An 18595-nucleotide genomic window follows, 5' to 3' on the forward strand; every position below is an offset into this window, starting at 1 on the left:
GCATAAAAAGTTACTAAGTAATGCAATTAGTTACTTTTTTATAGAGTAACACAATATATGTATTACTTTTAAGCTACTTTCCCCAACACAGGTTATGGTTAAATCATTTGGAGGCACTAAACCTAACCTCACTAGCATTGTCAGGGAACATATTGCTTTTTAAAACTTGAAAACACAAACTCTGTGTTCAGCCTTCCTGCCAAAGTTTTTCTGTTAGAAAAGTAAAATAGTCACAGGAAGTTATTGCCAACTTTGTATAAATCTTTCTCATTCATTCACACTTAATTTCATCAAACAATCCAGAGAACAAAAAAAAAAAAAACTTTATTGCCTACCTCACAGGTGATCAGGAGGTTGTGCAAATTTTAACACCAAAAGTTTGATCATTTATGCTAAAACTTTCTCACGGGACAAAGCACACAACACATTAAACATCATGGCTTTTGGAGCAATTTACAGTATTGCTTTAATTCTGAACTGTGCATGCAGCCATCATACTCATATGAAACACAACGTTCCATGAGAACTTTAACAGCTCTTCAGACTTTGAAAGTGCACATCATTTTAAGAATGATGATGAATGTGACATTTCAGTTGGGCTTCATACTGTTCACAGTCCCAACTGTTATTGCAAACACTGAATACACATATTTCCATATCAAAAATACTACAAACAATAATTTTACCAGTATGCAAATGATGCATTCTTATTCTGATATTCGTATACACTGAGATTCCAGATGTACTGTATGTGTTTATTAAAACAGTTCATTATTATGAGAGGACACAACTTTAAAAAGGTCAAAGGGTGAAGTATGTATGGCTTGTGAGAATGTGAGGCATGTCGACAGATGAAGGCTGGCCTCAGTGCTGGAATCATCCAGGTGACTCTGAATATCCTAGAATTTGAGTCTTTTCCTGGCAGGCTGTGCTGTGGGCCGGTCGCTCTGTGGTGTCTATTATAAGATCTTCTGTAGTATGGAATTAGGCACTTCAAGTGTTTCATCCCTCACCAGAACTATATCGTAAGAGTCCATGTACTTTTCTAACCGTTCCTCTACCTGTGAAATACAACAACACCTTATCAGTGAAATCAACTAAACAACGGTTCTGTTTTCAGCAATAAGAAAAGAAATCAGTACCTTATCATTAAGAAAGCCAATCTTGAGGATGTTCTCCACGCTGGGCACACCATCTGCCATTGTGAGATCACCGAGAGAGTCTCCTAGCAGAATAATGTTTCCATTGTCCTTCAGTTGTTTGAAATACTCGGTATTCCTCAGGGCACCGTCATGCTTGTTGTAAACATGGATCAGCTCTCCTTTAAAGCCTTTCAGAACTCCCTGCAGGACAACACAGAAGATCGTAATCACCAGATGATCATCACTGAGTCCAATTAAAGTAGTGTTTGAGAGTAACATAAACCGATGATTTTTATAAAGGGTTTGAGGCTCACATTATCATCAAAGTCCATGAAGTTGGACACAACTTTGACGTTGGTGTGGTAGACGCCAGCTTGTCTGATAATTTCCTCCAGCACATCTCCCAGACCCGCAGAAAAAATGAACACGGGAACGTTGTGCTGGTGCAGCCGATCAAAGAATTGCTCATACCCTTCCCTGTCACATGCGACCAAACACATGATAAAGATCAGATCTGGCAACATCTTTGAGACATAAATTGTGCTTTTGGTGTAGTGTTTTGCAAAATGATACCACAGCTGCTGCAATTCCAGTGTACGTTTATTTGATATTCAGAGTGAAAGGCTGAGAAAACCTTTTGATGTGAATGGAAATGTTTGTACCTCAGAGAGACATCTGACTCCCTCACGACCTCTGGAAATTTGTCCTTCTGCAATCTCTGCTCTACCAATAACGTGTGAGACTTAAAATACCTGTAGAAAAAAGACCTTGATAAAGCGTTTTGAAATATCATTTCATGTGTTTATTCGCATGTGTGATCACTCACCACTCCACCATAAATGGATATTTCTCCTCCATGGTCAGATGAGGATCTATCTCTATTGGATAATACGTCTCCTTTAGTTGAAGCAGCTGGAAAAATAACATTTTTAGCATGTAAATCTGTTTCATACAACTTTATATGAACTTTTAAACGCTTATGTTTTATTGAAAAAAAGAAAATCACATACCTTCTTTCTACATTCTTCTGTCACCAGCTTGCAGTTATCAATGATATCTGTCAAAGCAAAATGTACATATGTTAATATGATTTTTAAAAATCTATCAATTAATTGATATGAATCAAAATGTATTATTGTTAAATTTAACATCCATAAATTAACATTTTAAAATAAAATACCCTATTTTATCAAGAAAAATGGTGACATACACTACCAGTCAAAAGATTTTTTATATTTTTTAAAAAGTCTCTTCTGTTCACCAAGCCTGCATTTATTTAATCCAAAGTACAGCAAAAACAGTACAATTTTGAAATATTTGTACTATTTAAAACAACTGTTTTCTATTTGAATATATATTAAAATGTTATTCCTGTGATTTCAAAGCTGCATTTATAGCATCATTATTACTCCAGTCTTCAGTGTCACATGATCCTTCAGAAATCATTCTAATATTCTGATTTGCTGATCAAAAAAAAAAAAAAAAAAAAATTATTATGTTGAGAATTTTTTCAGGTTTCCTTTGATAAACAGAAAGTGGAAAGGAAGAGCATTTATCTGAAATAGAAATCTTTTGTAATTATAAATGTCTTTATCATCACTTTTCATTTAAAGCATCCTTGCTAAATAAAAGTATTAATTTCTATAACGTCTTTCACAAGCTTTTGAATGGTAGTGTGTAATATAACAAAAAATAATTTATTTCAGATAATTGCTGATCTTTGGATCTTTCTATTCATCAAAGAATCCTGAAAGAACTGTATTCAAATGTTTTAAATAATGATAATAATAAAAAATGTTTCTTTAATAGCAAATGAGCATATTAGAATGATTTCTAAAGGATCATGTGACACGACTGGAGTAATGATGCTGAAAAGTTAGCTTTGATCACAGGAATAAATTACATTTTAAAATATATTCAAGCAGTTATTTTAAATGGTAAAAATATTTTACAATATTACTGCTTTTGCTGTATTGTGGATCAAATAAATGCAGGCTTGGTAAGCAGAAGAAACATTAAAAAACATTAACATAAAAAAAAAAAAAAAAAAAAAAAAAACATTAAAAATTCTTACTGTCCAAAACCTTTTGGCTGGTAGTGTATATATTTGAATAAAAAAAAAAAATCTACAATTTGACTTTATAAAAATATAATATAATGTTGTAAATGTTGTGCCCTTTGTTGCAAAATGAAAAGATGACAAAAGAGCTCTGTTTTTACTCACTATGACATGTTGGGCAACGTTTTCCGTTGACAGCAAATTTGCTTAACGTCATATCAAAATCTGTGATGATCTGAAGAACAGAAGGAGAGTCAGCAGAGCCAATGTGGACACCATGGGTCATTAGATCTAGTCACAGACTGATTTAATTTGATTGAATCAGCATTATCAAGCAACAGTGATGCTTGCTTCATTAAACACTACTAGTGATTTTGTTGACAGTACAGATGTGTTTGCATTTAATGCATAACACTAGTAATGTGACAGTAGTTGTGATGATAGGCAAATGGTTTAATGAAGCATGGGGAGGTGTGGTGACAGTGTTTGTACCTGCAGTTTTGATGCTCCACCTTTAATGAGACTGCAGATAATCTGCTCCACCCTCTCAGGGTCTCTGATGTGCACTGTGCTCTTCTCAAATTCCGGCATCTGCAGAAACACAAACACGGAAAGAACCAATGAGATTAAACAGTTCGGTGGCATGTTTAATTAGTCCCTCCCCTCTCCTTAATGCTGTGGTGATGTCACTGCAGAAAGGAGGAGCCAGAAGAAGGCAGACGCAGAACCCTGTCACCAGTAAAGAAGAGAAAAATAGTAGCTTGAGTCTTAAAGAAGAAATCAACTAAAGCAGAAGAGAATGACTGTGGTGTATCACAGGTACAATTTTAAAACAAGTTTTATCTTTGAGTTTTAATAATTAAAATCTAAATTATTTAATGTACTGTAATGCATTCTAGTATTTCGAAAATGCTTTTTTGTATCATAATTAATATGTTCATGCTTTAGCTGCAGTATAAATATATACATGTTAAAGATGCATTTCTGTATACTTATAAACAGTTTAAACATAAGGTTGTACTACTAAACACTGGCAAACTAAAAATCTGACACTGTTGACATGTCATTTGTCACTGTGAAGGTTGAGTCCCTCATCTCTGTTCCAAAAATACAGTGGACAACATATCCCGAATACACTGGATGCACTTGTGATCTACCCCAACCCCCATCTCATGCCTTCCAAATGGTAACCAGACCCTCATATTTACAAGGCTGCATAAGAGAATGACTGTAGAGTTTTTGAAACAAATTTTAATTCTCCCAGAGAACTTATAAACAACCCATTCAAGAAGTACAACACACATTTATAGTCAACCACAATGACCACTGCATGAGGTATTTTTGAGAAAAACATGCCAATTTTGCAGCTAATTCAAATGACAGGCATGCAAAAACATCAACACATCAAATAAATAGTTATAGTCAAGACAGACTTTCATCATATAATGCTGACCTCATAAACCTTTACTGCATGACACAAGTAAACAAATATTGCTAAGTCCAATAATATCTCTTTGCGTATAAATAGCATGTAAGCATACCTTTTCCTCTTCCAGGCGTTGTGTCAAACAGAAGAAAATGTTTCTTGTCTGACACACGCTTTTATAGCCCCGGCACACAGGGGGCGTTGCCTAAAAACTGATAACACCCTATAATCTAAACCCCTGCAGGGAATCACATGACACAAACACCCATTTTCAGCAGACACACACACAACAAACAAACAAACACAATCCAAAAATGTGGTAATGACAGAGATGAAGCACAGGTGCAGTTTGGAGTGTTTTTAACACTCAACATTAAACGCAACGCAAGTTGCAAGTCAAACAGTATACTGTGTATATCCACAGAGTAAATTATGCTGACCAAAAGACTAAGGTTATCTCCTTGTGTCTCCTTGAGTGTGTGGTATGTGTGGATTGTGTGGTTCAATAAGGTCAGGGTTTGACAGCTATACTCTGCACTGAGATATTTCACAATGTCAGAAATAGAAATTATAAGAAGAACCTTAATCTAAATCTTCAGAGTGCAACTGATTGCACAACTGGATTCCTTATGCTTTGTGTATTTGAGAGCCCTAAATCTGTTCCACCTCTCAATGTAATAGCCACAGTCTTAGGGTTTAAGAGTCATGCTGTTACTTCTTTCTGACACAACACATTCCAGTCATGAGGTATGTCTTTAATCATCACACACTGATTGTTTCATTGTACGCAAATGCTAATTCTGTCCCCACCCTTAAAAGGTAAAAAATTAAACACAATTAAACATTAAGGCCCCAAAAGCAATTAAAACACAATGTGTCAAGCAACATGCTTATTAGGCTTTAAGACCCAGCAAAATGATCTAATATACTGAAACATCCAGTTTTCACCCAGCTGTTTATGTTAATGACATAATCGACTGTATGAATACTCCACACGCTGGGTGTTATGATGTAACTCTGGGTGTATTTGACAACTTGATAAGGTGCAACTTATCAATCACTTGCTGAGAGAGGCGGCTTTCTATGCGAGCACTTCGGCTGTGTGTCAATCAGCGCAAGTACGGCATTGAGTTCTATTTCACAGCTTAACTCTATTTAACATCAAACACGTCCTCTTTATTATTCCCACTCACGGATGTTTCTTTATAACACTTGTGTGTCAATAATTTTAAGTAGTACTGTGCTATGTGCTTACATACCGCAAAATAAATGATAAAACAATCTCTAACAATATACCGTTAACACAAGATACATGTATATCATTACACTGCTCAGCAGCATGTTTAAGTTTCTGTTTACCATAATTCACGATCTTTATGTATGTGTGAATCAGTGTTTAAATGTGAATTATCTGTATATGAAGAGATCTGTCTCTTAAATTAAAACAGCTAATTTCTTATGGATTATGTTTACAGTGTCTTTTTGAACATTTTGAAGCATGTTTCGGTAGAATGGACATAGAACGGAGGAACAGAAATCTCTCAGGTTTTACTAAAAATATTCATTTTTGTTTATTTTTAAAAAAATTTTTTAGGAATTAGGAATTTAGGAGTTAGGAATTCAGAAATTAAGTACTGTACTGTAGCCCATGGTCATTATTTTTTGCAGAGCTGCTTAGTAAATCATATTTAAGAGATACAGTTCAGGTCAACAGTTTACATAAACCTTGCAGAATCTGCAAAATGTCAATTATTTTACTAAAATAAGAAGGATCACACAAAATGCATGTTATTTTTTATTGAGTATTGACCTGAATAAGATATTTCACATAAAAGTAATTTAAATATAGTCCACAAGAGAAAATAATAGCTAAATTTATAAAAATTACCTGTTTTTTTTGTTTTGTTTTTTTTATGATAGTTGCACATGAGTTCCTTGTTTGTCCTGAACAGTTAAACAGGTCCCACAAATTCAGTGAGTGTTTGAACCGTCTGTAATAGTTGCATATGTGTCCCTCAGTTGTCCTCAGTGTGAAAAGACGGATCTCAAAATCATACAGTCATTGTTGGAAAGGGTTCAAATACACAAAAACGCTGAAAAACTAAAGAATTTATGGGACCTGAAGAACAGCAGGCAGTTTAAATGTTCAGGACAAACAAGGGACTCATGAACAACTATCACTAAACAAAAAAACATAGCTGTGAATCATTCAGGTAACAACACAGTATTAAGAATCAAGCGTATGCAAACTTTCAAACAGGGTCATTTTTATAAATTCAACTATTATTTTCTCTATATGTAAACGTCTTTTATGTGAAATATCTTATTTAGGTGAGTACTAAATAAAAAATAACATGCATATTGTATGATCACTCTTATTTTGGTAAAATAATTAACATTTTGCAGATTCTGTATGAAAACGTTTGATCTCAACTGTATGTATTGTTGACCCTAAATAAGAAGTTTTTGTTTACCTCACAAAAGTTGGAAAATCACCTATACACTATAACTAAAGTGTGTCTGTTCTTAAAAAAAATGTAATGCTGTCACAGCCATAGATGTAGATAGCGTCTGTTGCAATGTGATGCTATATGATAATCATGTGCCATATTTGAGTGGTTCATGAACGCTTGAGAGCAAATTGACTGTGCACTATTCACAAGTATAAAACTGCAAGTCTTTGGCAACTGAATTTCACAAAATTAAGTTTAGCAGATAATTCTGCAAAAATCAAAATAGGATTAATAGTAATATTAGTTAAAACTCATAAATATCATTGGTCATCAGAGAAGTGTACCATTTACAAGCTTAGGCTGCACTATGTTGTTCCATGAAAACAACAATGAAAATCATTGATCTGTTAAGTGTTTGAATTTTTGACCATAGACGTGTTGACCTTCATGGATTGGTTGAATGAGGTATCTCCATATAGATATCTATGGTCACAGCACTGTCCATAGAGTGCAGCAGGAAGTAGTCTCAAAAGCCAGATACGAATTAGCATTTTTGAAATTCCAGTTCCACTGTCCCAAAGTCAATAGGATTTAGTTAAATGCCAGAAATATGGTCTGTGTGTGTGTGTTTTTTTTTTTTTTTTTTTTTCTACTTTTTTATTATTTTTTTAAACAACATTAAATACACCTGAAATAACAACCCACTTGTAATTTTTTAAGCATTTACGTGTTTTGTAAAAGGCAGTGAAACACTGTGGCTAAATGGGACTACAGAGCTTATTTTCTGCAATAACCCCAAAGCCAACAGAAAAATCCTACTGGCTTTTTCTTAAGGAAACCAGGGTAATGGTGACTTACACAAATATTATCATCCCTGCAACATTCTATAGTGCAACACTGAGTTCGGAGAGTGATGATCCCATACATTTTCTCCATAAAGGTACTAATTTTGAACAATAATTTATAAACCATCAAAGACAGGCCTACTGTGAGCTACAAGGTTGTTAATGGTGTATGTTTTTGATAAATCCATCAGCCTGAATTATTTAAACTATTATTTCAATCTTTTAAACCATATTCTGCAGAAAAATCTCCAATACAAAAACCAAAACAAAGCATATCAAAAGCTCCTCCCTACGCTCTCAAACTAATTAAATGTTTGTGTATATAGAGACCATTTTGCTAGATGTAAACATACTGGTCCCGATACACTTCCTGTTTCTTTTTTTACTTTACACAAACATCACAAAAAAATACAACCAACATAACATTTGACTGGATGAAAATGTTACATTAGCACCTTTAAGATGTATGTGTATATGTGAAATAAAAAAAATAAATGAAAAACAGGAAGCACTTCTGGACCAGTGTTGTTTACATCTGGCGAAATGGTCTATATGCATATTTTGCCAAAAACATAAAATAATTCTCTTTATATAAACAATCAACATCTTTAAAACAACAAACTTATATTTATTCATCATTTTTATTTTAATTATGTCCTTCGCAATGCTTCATGGCATCCCCTCATTAAAGACATACACAGTCCCGTCTTTAATAATTTTTTTTTGCTTGAAATCAAAGTTTGTAATGTTGTAATTTACCTCATAGATGGACTGGTTGATTTGGTCTATGGCTTTAGGAAAGCAATATCTCTGGGTGGGCACTGTTGCACTCTGATAGGAGTTTTTACCAAGTTACCATGGCAACCAGTTCCATTCCAGTAAAATACTATCAATACAATTACAAATAATTTACATAAGTAACTACTGTATGGTTACCCTAGTAAGTGAACCTGTAATGATTTTATTGCTATATAATGTCACTAAAACAATAAACAAGTAATAAAAACTGTCTTCATTAATGCGAAGAACACGTGGGATGTTTAATTGAAAGTGACACACTATACAATACATGAACATGATATTGTATTTATTCTTAACACAAACAGATCAAGCGTGCTGAATGACCTCTACATCCCATATACGTTGACAGTGACGTGACGATAGTGGCGGGCGCCGGGGCCCAAGGCTCAGTACACTGGACTGCTCAGCAGCATTAATCGCGAGCATCCGTTATATTTAAAGAAGACAGCTGTCAACTTTTGGAGCTTGACAGCCTCGGGAACGTTCTAATTTTATGCGCGGGGTAAACGGGGTGCGAAAGCCATTCCAGAAATTTAAAAATATGTGCGCTCACCATTTCGATTATCTTGGTTTTCTTTCCTGCTCTCTGTTTTTTGGTGAAAATGTACTGAGCGACCACAACTCCACCGAATAACGCACACATAGTTGCGCTCGCCATCGCGCCGACTTTAACCACAGCGTTTCTATCCATGTCCGCTCTCCGGTTAAAAAACAACCCTTGTCGCGCTTACACTACGTTTACAGGGTGTGTCGAAACGATACACAATCACCCTACACCCTATCTGTTTCTGCACTATGTAGTATTACAGCTGTCTGCATGGATATAATACCCGGATGACACACTAGCGTTCTCCAAAATGTGAAGTATGCAACCAGAGAAGACTAGCAGTCTACCATAATGCAATGCGCGCGACTGGACGCCGTTGCCTCCAGGGGGCGCCCTTTTCTTTTTTCTGTTTTGTCTGCACGATAGTAATCTTTTACTGCATGGCATGCATATTTCTGTAGAAATATTGGTACCTGGCATACCAAATTGATATTCAATATAACATGATTAAATAAAAAATAACTTTATTTTAGCCTCCTAATTCTGGGACATATATCCTCCTGGGACCTCCTATGACCAGGGTGTGGTCATAGTTAAACCTCCAAACATTTGGCATCTCTGAAAAGCCCTGAATGTGCTCTCTACAGGACAACACTGTTTCCTGGATTAATAGTAATGTAAAATGTTATCAAAAAAAAAAAAAAAAAAAAAAAAAAAAAATGCAGTAAGACAAGTTTAGGTATTGGATTGACTTAAGAGATCTAGAATATGGTCATGCAGAATAATATGTGATATGTGCTTAATATATACTGATAATCAGCCAATATGCTAGTAATCTGCATACTAATAAGCAACTAGTTAATAGTGAATAGTGTTCCCTATTCTAAAATGTTACTAATTTTAATTTTGGAAAACTCATAAACTTAATTCACCAGCCTCAATTACACAGATAGCACAACCTATTTAATAAAGATAATATAGGCATCTAAAGTATTACAGATTTTTTATTACAGTACTACTGAGATTTATTTCAAATATGGCAAATATTCTTTGCATGCGTACGATTACACTCAATTGACGACAGGTGTCGCAACATTCTCCGAAATGTCAGTCATTTTCCAAACACAATAGTTTAATTCGCTTCCATGCTTTAAAGTCCCTTTCACAAGTGAGTAAATACAAAAGAATGGCTTTTATTATTTAGTTCATAGTGCAAACCAGGGGAGTGGATCATCTTACGGTCGTAGGAAAAAACATTCGTTTGTTTGCTTAAGACACTCCCATCACGGAAGAGGGAGGAGAATAAAATCCACACATTTAAGCATCAACTTGTCCGGTTTTGGGCAATCTCTCTCGTCCGGTTTTGGCAAGAAACTGCTCTGCTAACAATGAATTTCCAGGGTTACGGTGCACCGGCTCCGGGCGGGGTAGGATTTATCATTGTTTTGTTTATTATATTAATTCATACGTTGTAGAGGAACATTTTATACAGAACGTTTAGTAAAGCCTGATGCCAAACAATCTTCTGCTTCATCTAACCATTATAGTGTGACCAGAAACTTATGTTTTCAGGGTGAATTGTATTTGGCAATGGCTAAAATCTTTATTTTACAGTGGGCGCTGTAAAATGAAAGTGTTACTATGTCCTGTGACGTTTCAAGCGGTCCTGAAGCATTGGGAAACTAGATATGGAAATTAATTGTTGCTGGTATGCCTACCTCTGGTTTACTGACTAAACACACCTGATTTTAATCAGCAGATTAGTACAGTGACCCTTGACCAGAACTGGGTGTGTTAGATGAGTGAGAGACGACTGTAGGTCAGTGGTTTCTATCCTAGTCCTGACTCACAGCATTGTGCATTTTATATGTTTCTCTTATCTGATACACTCTGTCCAGTTCCTGGAGTTTTCTCTTAATAGAGCTTGTGATCTGCATTTATTGCGTTAAATAAGAAAGACATACAAAATGTGCAGTGCTGTGTCCCCAGGATTGTAAACCACTATAGTATGTCATGGTTGGACCTTCCTACAAATACTTAACTTCATAATAAAAGTGCCAGCTAAAGGACTAATTAGTAATAATTGGTTGGTGGAAAACTGGCTAGGTCATCAGGAAAGCACAAAGTAGCAAATGTTCACTGAATAATGTCACTTGAGTTTACGCAGTTCGATTTTGTATATCAGTTCCTCCTATTCGGTTTTGTTATGCTCACATAATTGTAGTTCCTTAGTTAAGTTGAATTGTTAAATTATAAGGGCATGAAGTTGAGTATCCTGCTTAAGAACAGATTAGTGATATTTAATGATTGCTTCAATCTTCGAAGATTTGCAACCACTTCAGCAACTTTTGCCACACTTCCTGTTTGCACAGTCCACTTTTCTGTACAGTTTTACTTTATAAATTATGAAGAAGTACACTGTGGAAGAAAAGTATATTTATGTTTTTATTTTTTAATTAATACTTTGTGTAGACATATAGACAAAAGTTATGTAAACATGTATACTCAATCTGGAATATGTGTACTGTGCTGTGCACTTTACAATATTATTTGCATGATGTAAATTTAAAGCTTGTTTTCAGTCTTAAAGGGATCGTTCACCCAAAAAATGAAAATTCTCTCATTATTTATTCATACTGAAGATGTTCCAAACCTTGAGGGTTTTCCTTCTTTTGAACACAAAAGAAGATATTTTTAAGAATGTTAGTAACAAAACAGTTACTTGTAGCCATTGGCTTCCATAGTTTTTTCCCCCCATACTTTAAGTTCATTGAGTTTAGCCATGTTCAGGGTTATTTAAATGCTACACTGTAAAAATCCTGTTAAATTTATGGTTTAAAAAACAGCAGCTGCAATTGCTAGAAATTCACTGTAAAAATGTGGTGACAGTGAAGAGTGGTTCAGGTAGTATAGGATGACATGTTGGTGCCTGTGTAGTTTACACCTTAAAACCATATAGTTTATGAAGTGATATAATGTAAACCTACCAGTTTACTTAAGCTATTAAAATCCGCTTTTTACCTCAAAATATACTGATAATACAGGTGATAAAACAGACAACCACATGATGAAGTTTCATCATAAGTGGTCTGTCTATAAGACAGCTGATTCTCAAATAGTAGCCTATACACAGTGCATAGGGTCAAAAAAAATGCCATACACCAATGCAATAAACATGAATAAAATGTAACACAAAGCACCCTACCGTAAGCTGATTTAAAAAAAATAAATAAATAAAAAGGAGTAAAACACGGTACAGTGTAGCATTTAGTAGGTATACAAATTAAACTTATGCATTGCAAAAAAAAAAAAAAAAAAAAAAAAAAAAAACTGGGGGGAAGTTACACATATATTGATGAATCATAAAAAGTGTCTTATCACCATTTATAACAGCACTAAAATCATCCTCCCCCTTCTTCTGTAGTATCCAGGTGGATTCCCTGGACAGCAGCAGGACCCTCTGTATGGATACTTTACTGCAGTTGCTGGTCAAGTAAGTAAAAGTTATTGCATACAATTTTGCTGAGATTGCATAGATCAGTCTATACCAGGGGTGGCGAACTCCAGTCTTGGAGAGCCGCAGCCCTGCAGAGTTCAGCTCCAACCCTAATTAAAACTCACCTGCCTGTAGCTTTCTAGTAACCCTTCAGACCTTGATTAGCTTGTTTAGATGTGTTTGATTAGGGTTGAAGCAAAACTATGCAGGGCTGCAGCTCTCCAGGACCGACGTTCGCCACCCCTGGTCTATACAAATCAGTCTTTCTCATAAGAAGTTTAAATTCTTTATGTGCTACTTGTTTCATTCTGCTGAACAAGCATGAATGCATTTTTCTCTAATATGAATATTCTACAGTTGCTGATGTTATAAATACAGGTATATATATTTTTTTTCTTTAGGATGGCCAGATATCTGCAGAAGAACTTCAAACTTGTTTGACTCAGGCCAACTTCTCTGGTGGCTACCGACGTAAGAATGTTATATTATCTTAATTTAATAGAGATGCAGAATGTAGAGAATTTCCCCATAATTGTAAACTGAAAGTATTTGGAGATTTAAAACTTTGCAGATTTGTAACAATCATTCTTTATCTTGCAGCTTTCAACATTGAGACATGTAGACTGATGATCAGCATGCTTGATGTATCCTTCTCACTCACACTGAAGACCTTTCAGACATAATGAATCTTTTCAGATGTATTACAGTTTTCAAAATGAAATGTATTAAATCTTACTACTATGCCATCCCTAGTTCTAAATAAATTGTGGCCATTTCTTGAACTTTTTTTTTTTTCCATAACTTAGCTGTTCATCAGAGAGACATGTCTTGCTCAATGGGATTTAATGAGTTTAAGGAGCTGTGGGCGGTGCTCAATGGCTGGAAGCAGCACTTCATGAGCATTGACAAGGACATGAGTGGCACAGTCGACCCACAGGAAATGGGCCAGGCTGTTTCGTCTATGGGTAAAACTTAAGAATCAGTATCTGTTCAGTGTCTGTCATTATGAGTGGTTAGTTTGAGGACCAATTCTCTATTAACTCAACTATTAACTAAGACTTTTGCAGTAATAAACGGTAACACTTTACAATTTGTTATTTGTTAATATTAGTTAATGTATTGTTCTTTGTTCATTCATGTTAGTTCATATATTTATTACACTATTTAATAATCTTTGTTAAAGTTAGTAAATAAAAATACAGTAGTTCATTGTTTGTTCATGTTAGTTTACAATGCATTAACTAATTGTACATTGATTTTAATAATGCATTAGTAAATGCTGAAATGAACATTAACTAAAATTAATAAACGTAAAAAAATTAATAAAATTAATAAAATAATAAGGCATTAATATGTGCCATATAAGTACTAAAAAACAGCCAATATACTAGTAATATGCATGCTAATAAGCAACTAGAAAATAGTGAGACTTGGTCACTAAAGTGTTACTAATATACTAATATTTAAAATATTCCACAGTTCATCTTGACTTCAGTCCATATTCTTTGAGCTTAACAGAGAGCTACTAAAAAGCTGTGACAATGCAGTCAAGACTTCCTGAGGAATGAAACTAGGGCTGGGCAATAATTCGAAAACGATAATTATCGCAATATAATTTTCCTCGATAAAACGATATGAAGAGTTCGATAATTGTTCAATATAATTTATATGTGCCAAAAGTGGAACAAAACAGCGCAACTCATTTACCAAAGTTCAAACTGCCACACTGCACGAGCTCACTAGAGAGGATGAATTTACTCCATCACGCAAGCACTAAACAGCGCTGTGAGATCCAGTGTGAAACACTTGAATTCAGCGATGAACACAAATGACTGTGATTCAAACTAGTTTAAAGCTGTGTGCAACGAGACATTTACCATGGATTTACTGTAGTAACAGTCACTGCACCATGGTATTGTGGCAGCAATGTGGGATATCCACAGTGAATTTTATTACAGGAGTAATGGTATATAATTATAGTATGTATGTATTTGTGATTAAGCTATAGCATGTGTGCATTTATACTGAATGTTTTTAGACTACCGTTTTTCATACAAATAGGCTACCTATACCATGTAGTTATTGTGTTACTGATTATTATTATTATTATTATTATTATTATTATTATTATTTTTATCAGACAACCCAAACCTGTTTCTTGATTTAAAACAATATAACTTATTAGAACATGCAGAATTTTTTTTTTCTATTTAGATATTTATTTATTCTTATTTTGTTAAGGAAAATGAATGGTCTAGTTTCTACAGCTTTTACTTTGGAGCAAAAATTTGACTTTAAACTTCAATAAAATAAAGATCTGACATTTATCGTGATAATTATTGATATCGACTGATATGAAAAAAATTATTGTGATTATATGTTTTTTTGCCCACATTGCCCAGCCCTAAATGAAATGCTCCTCCTCCAGTGCTTATTCTGTTCTGAATGATCATGTAGAAAATCTGTTGTATCTGTTTTTTAGTAAAGACTTTAGTTTGGAGTAATAAGGATATGATGTCTGATTACATCAGCCCAATTTTTATATGACTGCTAGATCCAGCATCTTCCTTTAGCAGTGCTTTGGATAAATGAATGAAAAGACAGAATGGGCTTTTTATTTGTGCTTCCTGATGAGAATGCAAAACAGGTTAAAAAAAAAAAAACGTATGGATGCAATTTGATTTCATCTGCCTATTTAGTGGCAAGAGGCTTTTCATGGAATGTAAATCAACTGTATTGTGTTTTTTAAGATCATGGTGTGTCATGTTTGCAGGGTACAGGCTCAGTCCTCAGGCCATGAACTGCATAATTAAGCGTTACAGCTCTAATGGGAAGATCTCATTTGATGATTATGTCGCTTGCAGTGTCAAACTGAGGAGCTTGACTGGTAAGTATGAAAAGATCCTAATGATTTTTTTTTTTTTTTATTGTAAATAGAGTTTTCCATTTAATGAAAATTAGGTTGAATTATGCCTGTTCCACATACTGTGTGAACAGAACATGAACAAGGTTACTACTATGATTATTTTCTAAAAGAATGGATTTTTTTTTTCTGGTAATTGAGAACTGCTACAAATTTGATCATGAACATATACTCAGAGTATGTGCAACAGGCTTTAGGGTAACCTGGGACAAATTTTTATGTATTTATTTTACACACTTAATTTACTGTCATCTCCACACTTCCAACCTACAACACTTCTGAATGGTCAAGAAAGATATATATATATTAAAATTTTTCAGGGCCGTCAATGCATATGATTTTAAATTAGGGTTACCAGGTTTTCACAACGAAACCTGCCCAATTACTACACAAAACTAAAAATCACATTCTGGGGGGGTAAAATACACATTTTTTTAGTGGGGTTTCCCCTGGTTAAATTAGTATTCCATAAGTGTTACATTATTGGGGTCGCTTCAATCCATGGACATGAAAAACAACCCGCAGACTCAATTTTCAGTTAAGGTGTTCCAGATTACCCTAATGAATATTAGAACTTTCACCAGCATTATATAAAATTAAGTGAATGATTAATTAAATTAAATTGACTAAACTAATTAATTGAAACATATTAATGTTTTTTTTTTGCTGTAAAACTGTCTCATGATCAGATTTGTTCAGAAGGAGGGACCAGGCACAACAGGGAATGGCGACATTTCAGTATGATGATGTAAGTACTTAGAAAATTACAGAACAAAATATACTGAAGAAAAACTGTTACTTAAAGAAAGAGAAAGTATTTTTTCAAAATAATTTCAATACAATGTGATCTATAAATCAAAATGTGATGGTTTAAATAAAACAAAAGACAAAATAATTATTTTTAAATAATAAGAATCATTGGACAAAGGCTGCTAGTGAACCTCAATTGCAGTCGTGACTCTCTGGATTAAAGAGCACAGAAAAAGAATTTTGATGTGATATTATAATCATGATAAAGTTGCAAACTAATAATATGCTGTTGGTAGGAATAAAACATTGCAAGACTCAAATTTATACATTACTCAGCAGCTCCACTTAATTGTTTTTGTGGTCTCCAAACATGCCACTAAACCAAAAAATTCATGCATGTTTTAAAAGCAGCTGATGTGCAAAATCAGGTATGGAAAGTGGATTGTAGGTTTGCTGGTGGGGTTTGAGGGACAAAGCATTTTGTGAAAAAAGAATGTGGTCAGGTGTTTGCTGTGGAAAAATGAACATAGACCATAATCCACAGATACCACACAGTGTGAAACAAAAAAAAAGTGCCCTCATTATTGAGCAACATACAGAACCAATACAAAAAAAAAATTATTTTTTTTTGCAATTTGTCAAAGGTCAAATTGAAGATCAAATAGGTAAGGTAAATATGTGAGGAATCATTTAAAACATATACTGTTCATCCAGATATCAAGGTGATGTATGGTTTTCAAATGCAGTTATAATGCAAGCCTCTAATGTGTGAATTACAAAATTATAGTGTTGTATTTCAATTCATGCACCTACACTCACCCAGCTCCAGTGAATCGTTTAGGTGGTCCTTAAATAAGTAGATGTTTAAAATGATTGCATTTAAAGGTCTTACTGGTATAGATTATTTTAATTTTTTTTGTGTGTGTCTCTTTTCACAGTTCATCCAATGCACCATGAGCATCTGAGAGAAGCCTCTGGGTTCATGTAACTTGCAATTTTAAATGATTTACTTACATGTGCTTTCATGTCATACTTTGGATAGATTGTAGTACTTATACAATATAAAACAATGTTGTTGGCATTATGCACCATTATCGACACCAATGACATTTACAGACTAACCACTCAAAATCAACATATATCCTCTATATATCAAGTCATTGTATCAAAGCAGCTATACAGAAATTCATGATATTAATGTTTATAATATCCTAATGCCTTAGAGTTGCATTTAGCAGATTAGAGACACATTACAGTATACCATCAAAATCAGCATCCCAACTCTGGCATCTTGTCAGCGCATTTGTATACCCCTAATGTATTTGTTTTAAATTTGCACGGTCAGTAATGAATACTATATCAATGTGAGGAGGGCTAAACTTCAGATCCATGTGTCCTGTTAACTGGAAGTAAAATGTTATACTATGTATCACCAAAGAATTAATGACACGTGTGTCTGCTCTACTTTTTGACTCTGTTTGGCTGTTTGACATGTTCGTAAGATCTATATGAGCATATTTTTATTTACATTGACTTAATTTTTAAATAACATAACATTTAAGACATTCCCTGTTTGACTTAATAAATAACGACAGAATACTTATTTTTCAGCATCTTGTGTAACAAGTTCTTTACTCTTGACTGGTGAAGATATGAATGTGTGAGGTTTTTTTTTTTAGATTTTTCCTGTGTATTACAGTTGATTATGTAAACGTACTGAATGCACTTTTACAGAATTGTTCACATAGTCTTCTCCACTGAAAGGTTCTTTGTAGCAACCTGTGTTTTGCTTCAAGAGAGCAACCATACATTTGTTTTACTTTTTTCTTTTATGTTCATCCAGTCATTCATTCATTCATTCATTCATTCATTGGTAATCATTTATCATTTAATCGTTTTTATTATTCCATTAATCATTTATAATAATCATTGTAGCCATTTATATACTAATGTCATTGATTCATTGATTAGTCATTTATATTATATACGTTTTTTATGTTATTTTTCTGTGTGGTTTTAAGGGCTATTTATCTTCATGAGTGTGAAATAAGAGAATGTCTCCTATTTAGGTTTTAACGTCATGGAATATTGTTGTGTAGTTGTTTAGTATAATAACACTTGTTGGATTTTTGCTGGTCAGATGACGTCAGAAC

The 18595-nt window shown here is 34.1% G+C and overlaps 2 protein-coding genes and 1 long non-coding RNA gene across 4 annotated transcripts; 2 read left to right on the forward strand and 1 right to left on the reverse strand.

The window, feature by feature from the left end:
- Positions 1–320: 320 nt before the first annotated feature.
- On the reverse strand, positions 321–9478 carry nt5c3a (5'-nucleotidase, cytosolic IIIA). Of its 2 annotated transcripts, none has more exons than XM_051132375.1 (9): positions 9280–9478; positions 3694–3792; positions 3367–3436; positions 2153–2199; positions 1969–2054; positions 1805–1894; positions 1457–1619; positions 1143–1343; positions 321–1061 (listed from the first exon to the last, which is right to left on the reverse strand). In XM_051132375.1, exons 1-9 carry the CDS (start codon positions 9415–9417, stop codon positions 960–962), a joined length of 996 nt encoding a protein of 331 aa, XP_050988332.1. In that variant the 5' UTR covers positions 9418–9478; the 3' UTR covers positions 321–959. The 2 variants fall into 2 exon arrangements, with proteins under 2 accessions (XP_050988332.1, XP_050988333.1); XM_051132376.1 differs by lacking the exon at positions 9280–9478 and adding an exon at positions 4743–4801.
- Positions 3816–6086, forward strand: LOC127179100 (uncharacterized). Its single transcript, XR_007829473.1, has 2 exons — positions 3816–4020; positions 4283–6086. It is a non-coding gene; the product is annotated as an uncharacterized LOC127179100 (long non-coding RNA).
- Positions 9479–10541: 1063 nt separating the features above from the next.
- On the forward strand, positions 10542–18045 carry sri (sorcin). The gene is made up of 8 exons (XM_051132260.1): positions 10542–10700; positions 12698–12766; positions 13171–13240; positions 13370–13413; positions 13587–13734; positions 15543–15656; positions 16382–16440; positions 17381–18045. The coding sequence occupies exons 1-8, from the start codon at positions 10662–10664 to the stop codon at positions 17405–17407; spliced, it is 570 nt and encodes a 189-aa protein (XP_050988217.1). The 5' UTR covers positions 10542–10661; the 3' UTR covers positions 17408–18045.
- The last annotated feature ends 550 nt before the right edge of the window (positions 18046–18595 follow it).

Source organism: Labeo rohita, chromosome 16 (genome assembly GCF_022985175.1).
Source record: "Labeo rohita strain BAU-BD-2019 chromosome 16, IGBB_LRoh.1.0, whole genome shotgun sequence".
Classification (NCBI taxonomy): Eukaryota; Metazoa; Chordata; class Actinopteri; order Cypriniformes; family Cyprinidae; genus Labeo; species Labeo rohita.